Consider the following 15,333-nt stretch of genomic DNA (forward strand, 5'->3'; position numbering starts at 1 on the left):
TCTAAACTCGAAAACACACTTAGAGAAGATCGTTAAAAGATTCTCTTTACAATCATTTGAACACACGCCATCTTTTAACGGAAGTACCCCATAGACTTTTCATGTCATCAAGTGCCAGAACTCAATAAATTCTATGATGTAGATGACACAGTACAAGTTGCAGACTCGTGCGAAAAATTCTGTGCTGCTCTTCCCTTTATAAACACACTAGTTAGACAACCCCTTAGACCAAGTCCATCAGGAAAGCTCCCCATTTCTCAAATTGTGCATCCAGTAGACAATGGGCATTCGTGTGACAGACATGGTCATTCATGCTAGGCAAATTATCCGGAGACATAAAAGCAGGTCTCATTCCGTCTCATCTTATTCAGAACCAACATCAACGGCAGCATTGGATGTTCCGAAAGGCTATTTTGCGGTTTATGTCGGAGAGGAAGACAAGAAGCAGAAGCGGTTTGTGATTCCGATATCCTACTTGAACCACCCTTTGTTCCAAGACTTGTTGAATCAGGCTGCAGAAGAATTCGGTTTTGATCCTCCAACGGGTAACGGCGGACTTAGAATACCTTGCAGTGAAAGCCACTTTCTTGATCTCACTTTCTGTTTAAATAGATAAAATTGCTGAGACCAGAGAACTTGGGTTAATGTTGTCGTGGTCTTCAGATCTAGTTGATATATATGTATGATTGAAGAATCCATGCTTTCATTTAAACATTTTAGATCTGCCCACTTATGCATGATTGCAGTGAACCCAATAGCAATGATGTTGTCAGCTTAACTCAGAAACTAATGTAACGAGTTTGGTTTTGTAGTGCTACAAGTGCTTTCACATAACCAAAAGCTATCGCCTGTTACAGTTGTTCTCCCCTAAGTAAATATGCAAAAAGGGTTGTTAGAGGTTAAAGACGTTCTCCCATATGATTTCTTAGTATGCTTCAATTGTTTTTTGAGAAAATTGCCCCCAAACAAGCCCTAAACATAGAAATACATAAACCTATAACTAGCAATGTGATGCAATGAGAGTGTTCCATTATGAGAAATACGATGTGATTTGGAAAACCACACTTGGCGCAGCATACAATAACACCAGTAAATATGTCATACAATAACGATGAAGAGAAGGCTCACAAGTGATAATTGTTGTCCTATATGTCATACTCATTTTGAATCCTTATTGCACTTGCTAAGAGATTGCCCTAGAGTAAACAAAATTTGGCAGGAGATCAACTGTTTTGACAGTATTAGAAGAGCTATGCAAATTGATTGGGCAGGATGGCGAGCTGCTAGTGGTTATTGCACAATGAAGTGTTACGGTGGAATGAATTGGAATGTCCTATTTACCTTCACTTGTTGGTATATTTGGAAATAGAGGAATAAAAATGTTTTTGAAGAAGGATTTCAATTCCCTATTAACCCAGTGTGGCTTTAAAGTGGCTTAAACCTAGTAATGGATGGGTCAAATTGAATGTCAATGGTGCTAGAGCTAATTTAAATGGGAAATTAGGAGCTGGAGGGGTTCTTAGAGATCAGCATGGTAATGGATACATGGATTTGCTGCTCATATGGGGCAAGGTCAGGTTTTGGAAGCCGAGACATGGGGCATGTTACTGGGTTTACAAATGGCTGCTAATCTTGGGATGGACAAAGTGGTCGTAGAATGTGATTCTAAAGTATTGGTTAGTCCAATGAATAATGGAGTTGATGATATGCATTCTTTGAAGACGGTTATCAACTTCTGTCTTCATCTACAGACTACAAAGTAGCTTCTCCGAGTGTGTGATAGATAAGCCACGTGTTTCGAGAACAGAGCACAATATTAACTTCTCGAGATGCAATCTATCTGCTGAGATTGGTGCTATCTATCCAAAAAAAAATAACACCAGTAAACTAGTGACGCAATGCCAAGATTTGCAATGGAATTATAACAGAGCACAAGTATCAGCATTATGAAAGCAGATAATACCCTTGAAATCCAATTCTACCAAAAACGTAAGATGCGCCGGTGTGTATTTGATACAGATTCCACAGAAAAACAAAATAGAAAAGTAAAAAGATCTCATACAGCAGTCAGCTGGCTGCAGACAGATTAGTAGCATTAATCTTGCAATTGTTATATTACCATGTGAAACTGTCTGAAAGGTCCATATTTTGCGTTTGTTAATTGTAAAGGATTCAAATGAAGACTTATTTAAATATGAGAAAGAACACAATCACAGAATAACGAATTTCATTTTTTTTTTCTTTTTTTCCATTTCATTGATTCAATTGTACATCTGGGTAGCAATAATGGATTAGAACCGGTAAATGACCAGGTATTTATGTATCTGATTTGGGTACCTATATCGCATCAGCCTTGATCAAAGTACTCACATAAGTCTGCATATTTTAACTGGCAACCTGCTGCAATGGAGGCCAGGCAATTTCATCATCGTCTGTATAGCCCTGAATGAAAAAATCTGCACAGTTCTTACGGCACCCATGATTATATGGGTTTCGAAACCGCCCATCTGGACCACGAAGATACCCATAACGAATAGCATTTGCCAGTTCATTAGTTGTGATATTTCGAGCTATCTGCTTAGAAGACATGAACATTGCATTATATAAAATATACCCATTACCTTGAAGGAGTTCACAAATGAATAATTCTACAAAGATATATGAAGGCTTCAAAACACATTGCGACTTTAAGGGGACACAACTCCAAAATATGAGTAGCTTGACTTCCAACAGAAATTACCCCCAACACATAATCTAGCCTTGGTAAAAAAAAAATGATAATTCTATTATTTAACTATGTACATCCCATAGGTGTCCACAGTTAACTATTCATTACCCTTATTTTCTTTAGTTTTCTCATATTAACCTTTTTTATAGCGAGGGTTCACATTACCCTTCTCTACATAATAAACTTGTATTTCAAATGTGAAAATCTAACTCATCAAATCCTGCTCCTCAAAACGTTATAATCCATTGGTATTTGCTCCGGCATTCTTTGTACATTCTGCCTAGTCCTTTACCACGAGGTATAATTTGACTCTAGGAAGGCAAGATTATGTACCAGTTTACATCCTCTGGGCATCTTTTACGGTTTTACCTGGTAATCAGGGTCTGGGATGTAATTCATCCCCTAAATTGCATTCAAGATTCCCAGAAATCAGGTACTAGGGCAATCTTTCCCTTGCCTTCCTCTTTTACCCCATAGGAGAAAAAAATAAAATAAAAGAACCCAGAGAAGAAAAAAAGGATGTGTGAAAAATGATAGAGCTGCCAGATTGCTGGACTGTCTGGGGTGAATTGCATACTTGAATGCAACAGCATATAATTAAACCATTTAGACAGAAAAGTAAGACTAGGTGTTTCATCTAATTATATGTACTTCAGTACTTTTTGTTTTGGGTGAGGTGCAAGAATATTGCTGTAGTAAGCTTAAGCCAAAGGACATAAAGGATTGTGTCTGTTACCTGAGATGCTTGTGCTGTTGTCAGAGTCGTAGTAGAAATCATAATAATAATGTCAATACACAGAAATGCAACAAGACTTGGATATTGAACTATCACATGATGAATCCATATTTCTTCTGTTTGCCATGCTGGCACTGCAGTCCAAATCCCTGACGATCATGAAAAAACAACTGTCATGTAGTTCAATTTCGTATAAAGAAAATTTATCAGAGAATTTGTAACGGTGGCATCAGCTTGTCTGATACAACATACTTTGAACTGTGACAGCAGCAGAAATGGTTGATGTCAATGTTCCCATGCAGATCAAAATAAAGAAATCTCGCTTGTTTCTCTGCAAGAAGATGATAGTGAGCTAGTGAAGCTGGTGTAAATAAAGGAAAGGATAACATAAAGGGCAAGGACAGATCTTCCAGGGTTCTTTTTTTTTTTTTTTTTTCTAAGAATAGAAGAAGAGTTTTATTAGATATGTGAAGAACTCCAAAAATTGCATGACAATGACAATTGCCTATTAAACAAAATCCCTTCAATCTGCAAGAATAACAAAAAACAGAAAAACAAATGTCCCTCAGCCTTGAATTTGGAACCCTAACCCCCATATTATTGTCAGATATCATTTGACTGCTTGTATTGCCCCAAAACACAGCCAACACACACTACAACTCCATAGATCTCCACCCTTCCCTCCAGAAACCTTGAAGTTTCACACAATATCGCAAATAACAGCATACCAGTCCATATTTTTTATTTATGATAGCCATAAGGAATCTCTCTCTCTTATGGAAACCTCCATAACCAAGTTTCTGAAGAAACGCTTCCTCTATCTTTCACAGTAGACACTACATCCAGATCAACTTCCTCAATAACTTTCAACATAAACATCCTTAATAGTTTTTCAAACATTAATAAGAGTGAAAGATAGTAAATTGGCAACATGCCCATAACAGGTTGAACTACAGTAATCCTTTCCTCAAATGAAATGATTTCTTCCAACCTTCTTATCTCTTCTAATCGTTTTCCACTAGTAGGTCCTAAAAAGTTATAAGCACTTACCCTTGGATCACCAACAATACCACAAAGATAAAGCCAACGCCTATAACAGAAACCTCCCCACTCCCGTTACCAAAGATGGAGCTAATTCTTCTACTTCCGCTTCTTGTTTAGGAAGACAAAATTGCAAGGCTTCTAGACTATTGGGGTTTGCAAGGTCAGTGCATGGCCGATGAAGAATTTGGGTCTTCCTCTAGGAGGGAACCCTAGAGCTATTGAATTCTGGAATCCGGTGTGACGAAACGGTGGAGAAGTGGCTTCAATGTTGGACAAAGGCTTTTTTTACCAAGAGTAAAGCTAGTGTTGATTCACGCTGTATTGGGCAGTTTCCCCCTGTACTTTATCACTCTATCTCCTAAAATGCCACAATTGTTCTCAGGTCAACCTTTTCAAAATGCCCCTACATACCTGAAACAAAGCCTTGGGAAAACCATATGATCAATGTGACTTAACTTAGTAGAGTAAAACGTACCTCACCTCAATTCTTCCCCAAAAGATCTTTACTATCATCCAAACTCTAGTCTCTACTTAAATTGCTTATGCTTACGCAGTTTAGTCTACTAGTGTCTATAACTGATGGGATTCTAATCCAATTCCTCAATCCTTGGTCTTTGAACCAAAAATGAAATTCTTACAATAATGAACTACCCTCTCTCTCTCTCTCTCTCTGCTTTGCTGGTGCAATAATTCAAATATCAATGCTGGGCCCCAGGTTTCCAGTCCCACTTCCACCCTCCATATCCTAAATTCCTATAACATGATATTTAATTTGCTCATTGAGGTGGTTGGCTCATGTTCCAGTCCAAAATAATATAGAAATGTGTAGGAGCTCAAAGATCGTGAAAGACTGTGAGAGCTCAAAAATCGTGCAAGGCCACAATCCTATGCATTATTTTCAGCGTCGTTGTCCTGCAACGCATAATCAGAAGCAGAAAGTTTGGAACCCCAGAACTTCAGAGAGATCCATGACCACTAGATTTAAAAATCCTAAACTTAAAACCGCCCAGAGTTCACCTCTACATTCCCACTGCACATTCCACACATATGGGACAATGACCACTTCACACATCTAAAATCACCAATGACCACTAGATTTAAAAATCCTAAACTTAAAACCGCCCAGAGTTCACCTCTACATTCCCACTGCACATTCCACACATATGGGACAATGACCACTTCACACATCTAAAATCACCAAGGTCCCCATTTTTCCTCACTGGAATTCATAAATTAAGAATGGTCTGCAAGACCACTCCGTCTTGCATTCAAGGCTTCTTGACTTCCACCCAATGACTTGAGACTACAAATGTGTCCAAACTCCACTCTACCCCAAAAGCATCAATCCTCAAATTAAAGTATGGGATCTGCTATTATTTTCCTTGAAGATTGGACTAACACATATTAGTCTTAGCACAAGTAATGCTCAAGTAAATCAACTTACCTTGCCAACACAATTAGATATCCAGGGACAATGATGGTCAAACTGTTCTACACATCGATTACATGTGGGGCAGTGTTTGGAGCGAACAGGTCTGATTATCTGAAACACAAGCATTTGAGAGTACAAGATATCAGTTGACCGCAACATCACAATAATCATATGCTTCATGATCAAATATCCAGTAATTTTGTTATCTTTAGTATCATCTTACAAAGAAATAGGAGAAATAGGACATTAAGTTCACCTTGCAAGTAGGACAAAGTTGAGACCAATTTCCCATCCATACAGATGAATTGTTCAAATCAATATTCAACAGAGGATCCTGAAATTGTCAGCGTGCCATTAGTGAGCTGAGTTACACAGAATCAGTCAAGAAAACACCATTTGCAACAACATTTTAGAACACTGATGTAACCTATAAGTACAGAACTTTTTAGCTGGTAAATAGATGCACCTCACATATGAAGCTTTTAAAATCTGAATCAGGAATTATTTCATCATCTATTTTTTATTGCACTACACATGGGTTTGTTATTGCCCTACTGCAACTGACTTGTCTTGGACAGTTCCATATCATGTTCTTTGGTCCGAGAGAGCCTTGATTTTTTGGTAGGGGGAGATTAAAGTTATGTGAGTTGTATTTTGACGTCTGTGTTTTAGGTAGAACGGAATAGAAGGATCTTTCACATCACCAAAAACTCAGACCCCATAATTCGACTCATAATTTGGTAAATAATTTTCCTCGGGCTTTCTCTGATTGAACATGAACAAAACATAGGGCATATCATCAGATCATATATAAAAAACTCATCATCATACTCTTGAAGTTTCAACTGTATGCCCACATGGGTGGGGTGGGGAAACTCCTGCTGTTGAAAACTCTTAACAGTTATAGTGTACTTTCTTTTCTAATTCGCAATACAGAGAACAGAAGCATACCTCTGTATCTATATGACTGCCCACGTCCCCTGCTCTTTTGATGTAGCCAGGATCTTCACTGCACGCCATTATGGTAGATAATAAAAAATAAATAAAATAAAATAAAATAAAAAAGAAGAAGCTTTAAAGATATTATAGTAACAAACCAGAAAGGAAGCATTTTGTACTAATATATGAGCACATCTATACTTATTCCCTAAAGTACAACTTTGCCAGCCTGGGACCCTATCTGCACGGTAACTAGAGATGTGACATCCCAAAAAAGAGTTGTTGTGGGGTTAAGTGCAGAGGGAATAACCTCCCAAACCTTTGGCCTTCAGCCTTTGAGAATGATACTTTTTGTCTGACTACAATGAGATGTGGCATCAGTTAACTAGAAGTCTAGAACCAAGCAAGGTTTCACAGGACAAGCCACTCAAAAACATCAGGCATCAAGTATATAAGTATAGTTCACACGCATCAACAATTGAGCAGCTGCAACTTATTGCTTCAGATCAAATGCAACTGGTTAATCAGTTTATAACTGCAGATCTCTAGTTTCATGTGATTGGACCTCAAGCCTCTCTCTCTCCCCTCCCTGTTGTCTCAGTTACTTAGCTAAGGAAACACCTTTCATCTCACGGGCACAATGCAACAAGAACTCCCAAGTCTTTTAGAGAGTGAGAACATCCATAGTGTATAGAACTCGTTGTTTTCCATATAAAATAAAGTGAAAATTTTGGTATAATTATTACACAATTAGTAACCAACTATATATATATATATATATATATATATATATACAGCCCTTCTTGGCTGCGGACGTCCGTTCCTAAGCTAAGGAACGGATTTCCAGTTTTGACCCACTTTTCGATCACATTTTCACATCTCAACCGTTCAGTTTAATACTGTAAAAAAACACAAAAGAAACAAAAAAAGGATAAATTCTCCAAATCATTTGTTCGGTCAACAGTCGTGTAAATTTTCGACTTTACCTATTTGGTTTTATCGTCACTCTGTTTCAAGAGTTTTCAACCTTGGTTATTGGTGCCAAATTTCATCAAATTGTCATTCAAGATCACATGTATATCGCTCATGTACGGGCTCTTTCATCTTTCCTCTTACCCAGAGACTTGTGCAACTTTAGTAGAGCCCTATATGTCCCGCTCACGTGCAACTTTCAACCACAATTCAACAGAAATAAAGCACTACTGACCACTATAAAGAACATGAAAATAAAGTGACCACAAAAGTCAAACTGATAACACAGGGATCAAGTTGAAATTCAACCAAACCATGGACAGAAAAGATTTTCCCTTGAACAAGTTAAAAAGAAATATGACCATAGCCATTAAGAGTGTATTGAATAGAAGGAAGGATATAAAAAAATTACCTACTGCACCTGTACAACATAATGAGCGAACCCACTGCAAATGAAATAGCTGCCCATCCCCAGAAACCAACAGCAGCAGTAACCTTTGTCAGATTAGGAGCTAACATAAGTGGTATGAAGTCAGTGACGACCCATGACTGAACATAAATCTATCTGCAAATAATCTAAAGAAAATTCAGAAAATCTTTGATACCTGCGAGAACTGAGTTCATAAAGAGAACTGTTTGACTGATTATTGTGCACAACAAGATAGGAGCAAAACCAAAATGTGCAATCTTCCCACCACAAAGTCTCTTTAACCAGTGGTTTCCTTGAGCCCGCTGCTGGCTAGACTGCAAAAAGTTTTCAGAAGTATTTAGCCAAAGGAACATAAGCGAAATACAGGAAAGTATATATGACGGAATTACCCTGGATACAGCTGAAAACATGAGGAACCATAGAGTTAAACAAAAAGGTGAGGAAAGAAAAGACGGCAAGTCACTTATACAAAATACATAATCAATCACCTTCACTGTTTAAAATCCAAATAGTCCAGCCACTCAAAACAGCAACTCTCCCATATGGACCACAAAAGCAAAAGACTTAAAAAAAATTAAAAAAATAACAAAGAAGCCAGGTATGCACTTATATTCAACTATTTTCAAAAATTCCCAGGCCAACTTAAACGTTTACAACTGATGGCTGTTTTGACTTTTGAGCCCATTTTTAATGATCAGATGCTGCTGTGATTTAGCTTACTAATATTTCTGTTTCCTTGTAGCAAATTTGATATTTATTCTATTCTAAGATCTATTGGAGATTTCAGCAGATGCCTTGTCCCCTGTATCTTAATCTTTAACTTTAAAAAAGCTTTTTTACTATCAAAAAGAGAATACAAAAGAGGTATTTCCTACATAGCAAGTCTACTGTGCTCCAATAGCAAGTTGGCGCCTAATTGTGCAAAGCTGATTTTTGTCATCAGCAAAATACCCCGGACACACTTCTATATCCATCGACCTTCTTGCAATTTAATGGCTAATTCCTCTTGACTTTCCATTTGTACCAAAATAAACCTACAACATTAACTAAGATTAGTATATTACCAACAATTACAACCACTAAACCCCCCCCCCCCCCCCCCCCCCGTCATTATCTCAACTTCTATGTTTCAAGGAAATTAGTTTGCTTCACTCAAAGCTCTTCTATGATTTAAAGTACTTCTGGAATATTCCTATGAATTAATTGTCAACTAACTGTTGTAAAATACAATTTTCCCTTTCAAAGATAAAAGCCGCAAGTGAAATATCTCCAAATTTTGTATTCCTACTCCACAGCAGAAAACTACACATCATTAGAAAATTGTATTTTCTCAAGAGGAAGCAAAAGTGGAATTACAAATAATAACTGTTGTTATAACTAAATCGTGAATGGAAATCAACATTTGGGCAGGCATGTGCTTAAGTGGCCGAAAGTAGATGAAAATCCAGACTTCCTTAAGCTTATGAAAAATACACCAAACTGAAAGATCTCAGCAAAGAAAAGAAAATGCAACTCATAACCAGATGGAAAAGTGAGAACCAATAAGTTTTTAGTCTATGCAACCTTTGCAAAAAGATAATTTGATATATCAAAATTTATTTTCCCAAAATACAACCACATACTACAGACGTGAAAAACCTCATATTCTGATATCTGCTTTTCAAGTCTTGTTAAGATTTGGTTATGAGAAATCTACTGGGGCAATATCAATACAGAATTACGTACGAGGAAAAGAGCGACACGCTGATGACCTTTATCAGATGCAATCTGAACAGGTGTGAAACCAGCATTGTCTTTCACCATTAATTCCTGCTTTGTGCCTGCATGAACAAGCACAGTGCAAGCCTCCACATTTCCTTTTAAAGCAGCCCAGTGCAAAGGGGTACAACCTAATAGCATAGGTTACACAACTCATCAGAAAACAAGGATTAAAACTAGGAAACAACCACAAAGTAAAGATATGATCTAACTTTTTTTGGCATAGCTAAGAAATGATTTAACTGATGGATGGTTAAAAGCAATGGCAAGGGATCCTGTAAAAGCAATGGTCAACTAGGAGTTGAAATGGATATACGAATTTGACTTTTGACCAAACTGTTTAAAACCAACCAACACAACCCCAAAAGCAAATAGTTTGAAGCGTGTCTGAGCACATCTCTGTCCAGATTCAGATAGCAAAAATTTAATATGTAGGGACAAAATGTAGGTTGGGCTCCAACTTGATTCAAGCCATCCCAAATCTTAGTTATAGCCACCACGATTGTAGGGCTTCGTGTGATATGATTCCAGATGTCTATAATGAAATACTATTTACCACGCTAGCTTATTGTTATATAGGAAAAAGAAATTCATTAAGAAAGAGAAAGAAGATACAGCACAGAGGATAAGAAAGCCACCAAAATTGGAATCTATAATTAAATGAGCCAGCCAAAACAAACAACTCAGAAATCTAAGCAACTAAACAACATCAAATTTGAACAAATATCAAAAAAGGAACACTCCAGAAACTCCAAAGAAACTGAAGCTTATATCAAAATACAAAATTCAACCCTCTCCCTCAGATCATCCAAGTCCTACACCATCACATCCTGAAAACCTCATCTCGCTTTCCAGCGAAATAACCAAATCACAGCCATCATAGAAAATCTTCCCACCACCATACCCTTCTTTCTCGCACCAAAAGAGTTGTGCTTTTCACTCAGTAGAGCCACACAAGGAGCTGGAGTGTCCAACTCAGCATAACCGTTTCTTGTTTTTACCAGATTAGCTAGAAGCTTCATAATTCCCATTGTCTTGTATTACATATTCCAAACTACCAACTACTAAACATGCTTAACCGCTTTCCTTTAGTAGAAATTCAGTTAAACTATTGTACACGAGCAAGCTAGTGAAACCTATTGTAATTCTTTTTCTTTTTTTCTTTTTTTGTAGGAAACAATATCTCATGTTCTCATGAAAACAAAAGTGAAAGCAAGAACATTTTTCTTTTTTTGGTTGATACAACCTGTCCAATTGATGCAACAAAAAGCCAACAAGCCACAAAGTGTACTGCAAATTTTATAAACATTTTGACAACATACATGTAATATTACAGCATATTTACGTAGAAACCAAAATGCACATTAGGTATACCTTCTTTATCTTGCCTCCCTTGGCTTGCATCTCTAAACAGAAGCAACCTAACTGTATCTGCAAATCCCTTATATGCAGCCCTGATATGTCAATATTCCACCGTTATAATAACGAATAACTAACTTTCCAATAAAACAATCTAACCACATTTTATAAAAAAGAGATGGAGAAAATTTCTTCATTATACAATGTATATAAGTAAGTCAATCATTTTCTATAAGATAACAACTACAACAATGTATTCAGTGATTGCGTCCTTGTACAGAAAACTACCAACAAATAAATAAGTTTACTCATTAGAGTACAAGTGTACACTGAGAATCAAAGATTAAAAAACCGATGTCCACAATATAGCTATTTAAACGCAAACTATGTCAATATGCCACCGTTAATTGCTTCATACCAATGAAGAGGACTCCTGCCCTCATTATCAGGTGCATCAAAATCAGCATGATACTTTGCAATGATGTGGTTCAAGAAAGATGTTTGCCCATACTGAGCAGCAACGTGAACTGCCTGCAGTAAATAAACATGTAATGAAACATAAAACTATTGGCACGATGTCCTTGCAAGAAAGACATTATAGGCTTTAATTCTTCAACTAATCTGAACATCAACCAGTAAACTTTAAGACCAAAACCAAATATATATATATATATATATATCAAAAATATGTAATCACCACTAAGGTAATTTTTACTGAACCGAAGAAAAAAAATCTATACTGATCACTGTTAACCAATAAGGCAATAATAATTTGAAACTTTTGTTACAACAACCATACTTGTGATGAACTCTATGAGCTTCTAAGTTTACTTCATATATATACTCACAAAATTGCATGCCTTTTGTTCAAAGAAAACATTTCATTGGACATGAAAGTTGCAGCATTCCAATTTATTAGAAAAAAAAAGGTAACCACTTGCCATTGGTTGACTTCAAATCATGTTTACAAAAAAAATAAAAACTGAAGAAGTAGGGGATAAAAGAAGCGACTGTTTTGGTGGTGATGAGTCATTAAAGTGGAAACTGAGATTGCATCATGTGATAACTAGTTACATTCGTAATAGGCAACCATGCGAGAAACAAGTGGGCTGTAGTGATGTTTGTTAAGCAACAGCAATGGAAAGAAAAAAAGTAATGGAGGTATCCATTAAAGTCAATCCATTATAACGAGAATATAATGAATGTACTCGGATGAAAAAGAAAAAGTAAGTTAAACAGTTGAGAATCACTCTACGAGTTGCAATCAGATGCACTAAACCCTTCAAGGCTTCAACTACATCTTTCTAATGGGTATTAACCAACTTAATTGAAACACTTTTTTAATAATGTATGCACAATGCATGAGTGTGCACAAACTGTGATTGTCCCAAAGCTAACTGCAGGTAACATTTTTATATAAGGAAATTCTTGACCCTTATTCCACATAGGACGGTAAGTTATATTGATTCCCGTTTGCCTCCTAAAAATGATTTCAACGTTCTAAACTCTGCTGTCACCATTTCTGTTATGTTTCACATTAAATTATCAGGGTCCTAAACACATGTTCAAGAAGAAGCAAGCCCACCAAGAAAACAGAATACAAAATCAACTCTATACCACAACTGATCTATTCCTCATCCCCAAGTCCCTCGAAAATTCTCCTACCTCTTCAAATACACACCATCCAAAAGATTGACAACACAGCTATCTTCCAGCACAATTCCCCTTTTTCTTGCCTCCAAAGAACTTATAACTCTTACATAAGGGATTACATGAAACTGATCTTAGCTGATTTTAGACTTCACTAATCATTTCTGCTATTAGTTCAAAGCATAACATAATAAAAAGCAGCAAATGATTCTAAACTTTTAGCAGCCATTTTACACGTCAGATTCAGATGGGGCAGGAGGCTCCAAGAACGCTGACTCCTCTAAACCATATCTCAATTATTCATCCTCCCATGAGTATAAGCCAAACTTATAAGTAAAATAAAAGAATAAATTAACCCAAATTAACAGCAGTACCTTATGAGGTAAGTTAGCTTCCGATTGTGTCCATTTTTATGTAAGAAAGCTCCTTTGAGTCTCTTTAGAAAGTAATTTTTTACCTCAAAGTAAAACTTTTCCTCTCCTTCACTAATGGGTTTGATTGTCCTATTCAGTTCCTCTTCTTTGACCTTCTTAGCTCTTCATGTTCTCTGGCTTAGTATACCATCTAGCCCTTCTACGGGAAGTCTAACAGAACTGATGACAGGACAGTATGGGCCACGGGGAATAGTAGGGGTAAAGTTCATGGCGCAGTCCTAAAGTTATTTTCCTTTCAGAAATACTTTTGCACAAAATGTTCATGGACCAAGGTGATTATTCTATCCTTTTTGTAGCGTTTGTTAGAGCAAAGAAAGGAAAACCAGTAAAGCAGCAATGTATGACAATAAAAAATTAACCAAGAAGCAAATTACCAACTGAAAGGAAAAAGAAAATTAATTAATGAGACTATTACCCGGTACCCATTTACATCAGCAGCCTCAACCCTAGCTCCATTCTGCAAGAGCACATCGGCGGCTGCGATTGCACCCTGCACGGCTGCCCAATGCAATGCTGTCTGCCCTATATTCTCGGTGGCATTCACGTCCCCGCCATGCTTTAACAACATAAACAACAAACAGTACAGCTTCAGCAATCAAAATGCCAAGCACAGAATAGAAGTATAGCTACATACAAACACAGAAATGCTTCATCAACAACAAACAAGCTATTCATTTCATCATTTTCCACACAAATTGCATGAAATCGTAGCAGCAGACTACCTGAATTATGTAGTGGGCGAGATCAGGGAAGTTATTGAGAGCAGCCCAATGGAGTGCGTAGTAGCCATGGCCATCAGGCTGGGAGAGAGAGGCACCGTCTTCCTCGACGAACTTCCTGAGTTTGGGGAGATCGCCGTAAGCAGAAGCAGAGAAGACGTCGATTATAGGGACCTCGACGGCGACGGCGACGGCGGTAGGGTTTTGGTCAAGGGGTTTTGAGTCCGATGACGACGACGAGACTATCTCTATCTCAGAAGAAACCATTTCACCACATAAGGATCCGGGTTGGGTAATTTTCAACTTCTGTGGTAATGCTAATGCCCCTATGAAAACTGAAGGGTAACGCTTCGGTTCCTACACCCTTCCTTCCTACCCTCCCAGGTTCCAGAAGCAAATGGCGTCGTTGACCAAAAACAAAATAAAAGTCTCCAAACTCGTATCTTTATTTATTTTTCAAGAAATAATTTAGTACAGTTCTTGGCTTGCTATATAAATTACTTGGTCATTGTACTCGATGTTGTAAATATTATTATCTATGTGGATGTCCATGTAAATACTCATTAGTTATGTACTTTGATGTAAACCCTACCTCTATATAAAGGAGGCTAATGAGACTGAATGAGAACACTTCTACTTCCTCCCAACTATTCTCTCTTCATATTCTTCCTACTTTATAACACGTTATCAGCACGATTTGCTCTATATATTATTTTTTCTTCTTTTTCTAATAACTCCATGATGATCTACGAGTTCGATGGTGCAACTTTGTTGCTTTGACCAATACTCTTGATCTATGAGTGTACTCATATTTCTGTACTTGTAATTTGATTATACACCTGCACACACTTTGAATGCTACAACAACATGTATGCAATTTCAATTTTTGAGTACGATGTGGATCTTTGATACACTGATCTCTTATTATGTTTTCTGCGAATTACTTTATTTCATGGGTTTTCTTTATTATGTTCGAGATACATCATGATTAGGCAAATTTGTTTGAATGATAAGTATTTACCTGTCTATGCTTCTAGATATGCAATTTGCATCAGAAGATCATGCACTTATATGCCTATATATAGCAACCCGTATATGATCATGACTATGCTTGTTTGGTTCGATAAGATGA

At 37.1% G+C, this 15,333-nt stretch overlaps 2 protein-coding genes across 2 annotated transcripts; one reads left to right on the top strand and one right to left on the bottom strand.

Moving 5' to 3' along the window:
- The first annotated feature begins 246 nt into the window (after positions 1–246).
- On the top strand, positions 247–617 carry LOC133736439 (auxin-induced protein 15A-like). Its single transcript, XM_062163924.1, has one exon. It carries the CDS (start codon positions 281–283, stop codon positions 614–616), a length of 336 nt encoding a protein of 111 aa, XP_062019908.1. The 5' UTR covers positions 247–280; the 3' UTR covers position 617.
- Positions 618–2,161: 1,544 nt separating this feature from the next.
- On the bottom strand, positions 2,162–14,618 carry LOC133738487 (probable protein S-acyltransferase 23). The gene is made up of 13 exons (XM_062166044.1): positions 14,205–14,618; positions 13,898–14,038; positions 11,817–11,929; positions 11,414–11,493; positions 10,007–10,170; positions 8,457–8,595; positions 8,264–8,363; positions 6,892–6,949; positions 6,197–6,274; positions 5,953–6,051; positions 3,717–3,795; positions 3,465–3,613; positions 2,162–2,574 (listed from the first exon to the last, which is right to left on the bottom strand). The coding sequence occupies exons 1-13, from the start codon at positions 14,466–14,468 to the stop codon at positions 2,386–2,388; spliced, it is 1,653 nt and encodes a 550-aa protein (XP_062022028.1). The 5' UTR covers positions 14,469–14,618; the 3' UTR covers positions 2,162–2,385.
- Positions 14,619–15,333: the final 715 nt, after the last annotated feature.

Source organism: Rosa rugosa, chromosome 3 (assembly GCF_958449725.1).
Source record: "Rosa rugosa chromosome 3, drRosRugo1.1, whole genome shotgun sequence".
Taxonomy (NCBI): Eukaryota; Viridiplantae; Streptophyta; class Magnoliopsida; order Rosales; family Rosaceae; genus Rosa; species Rosa rugosa.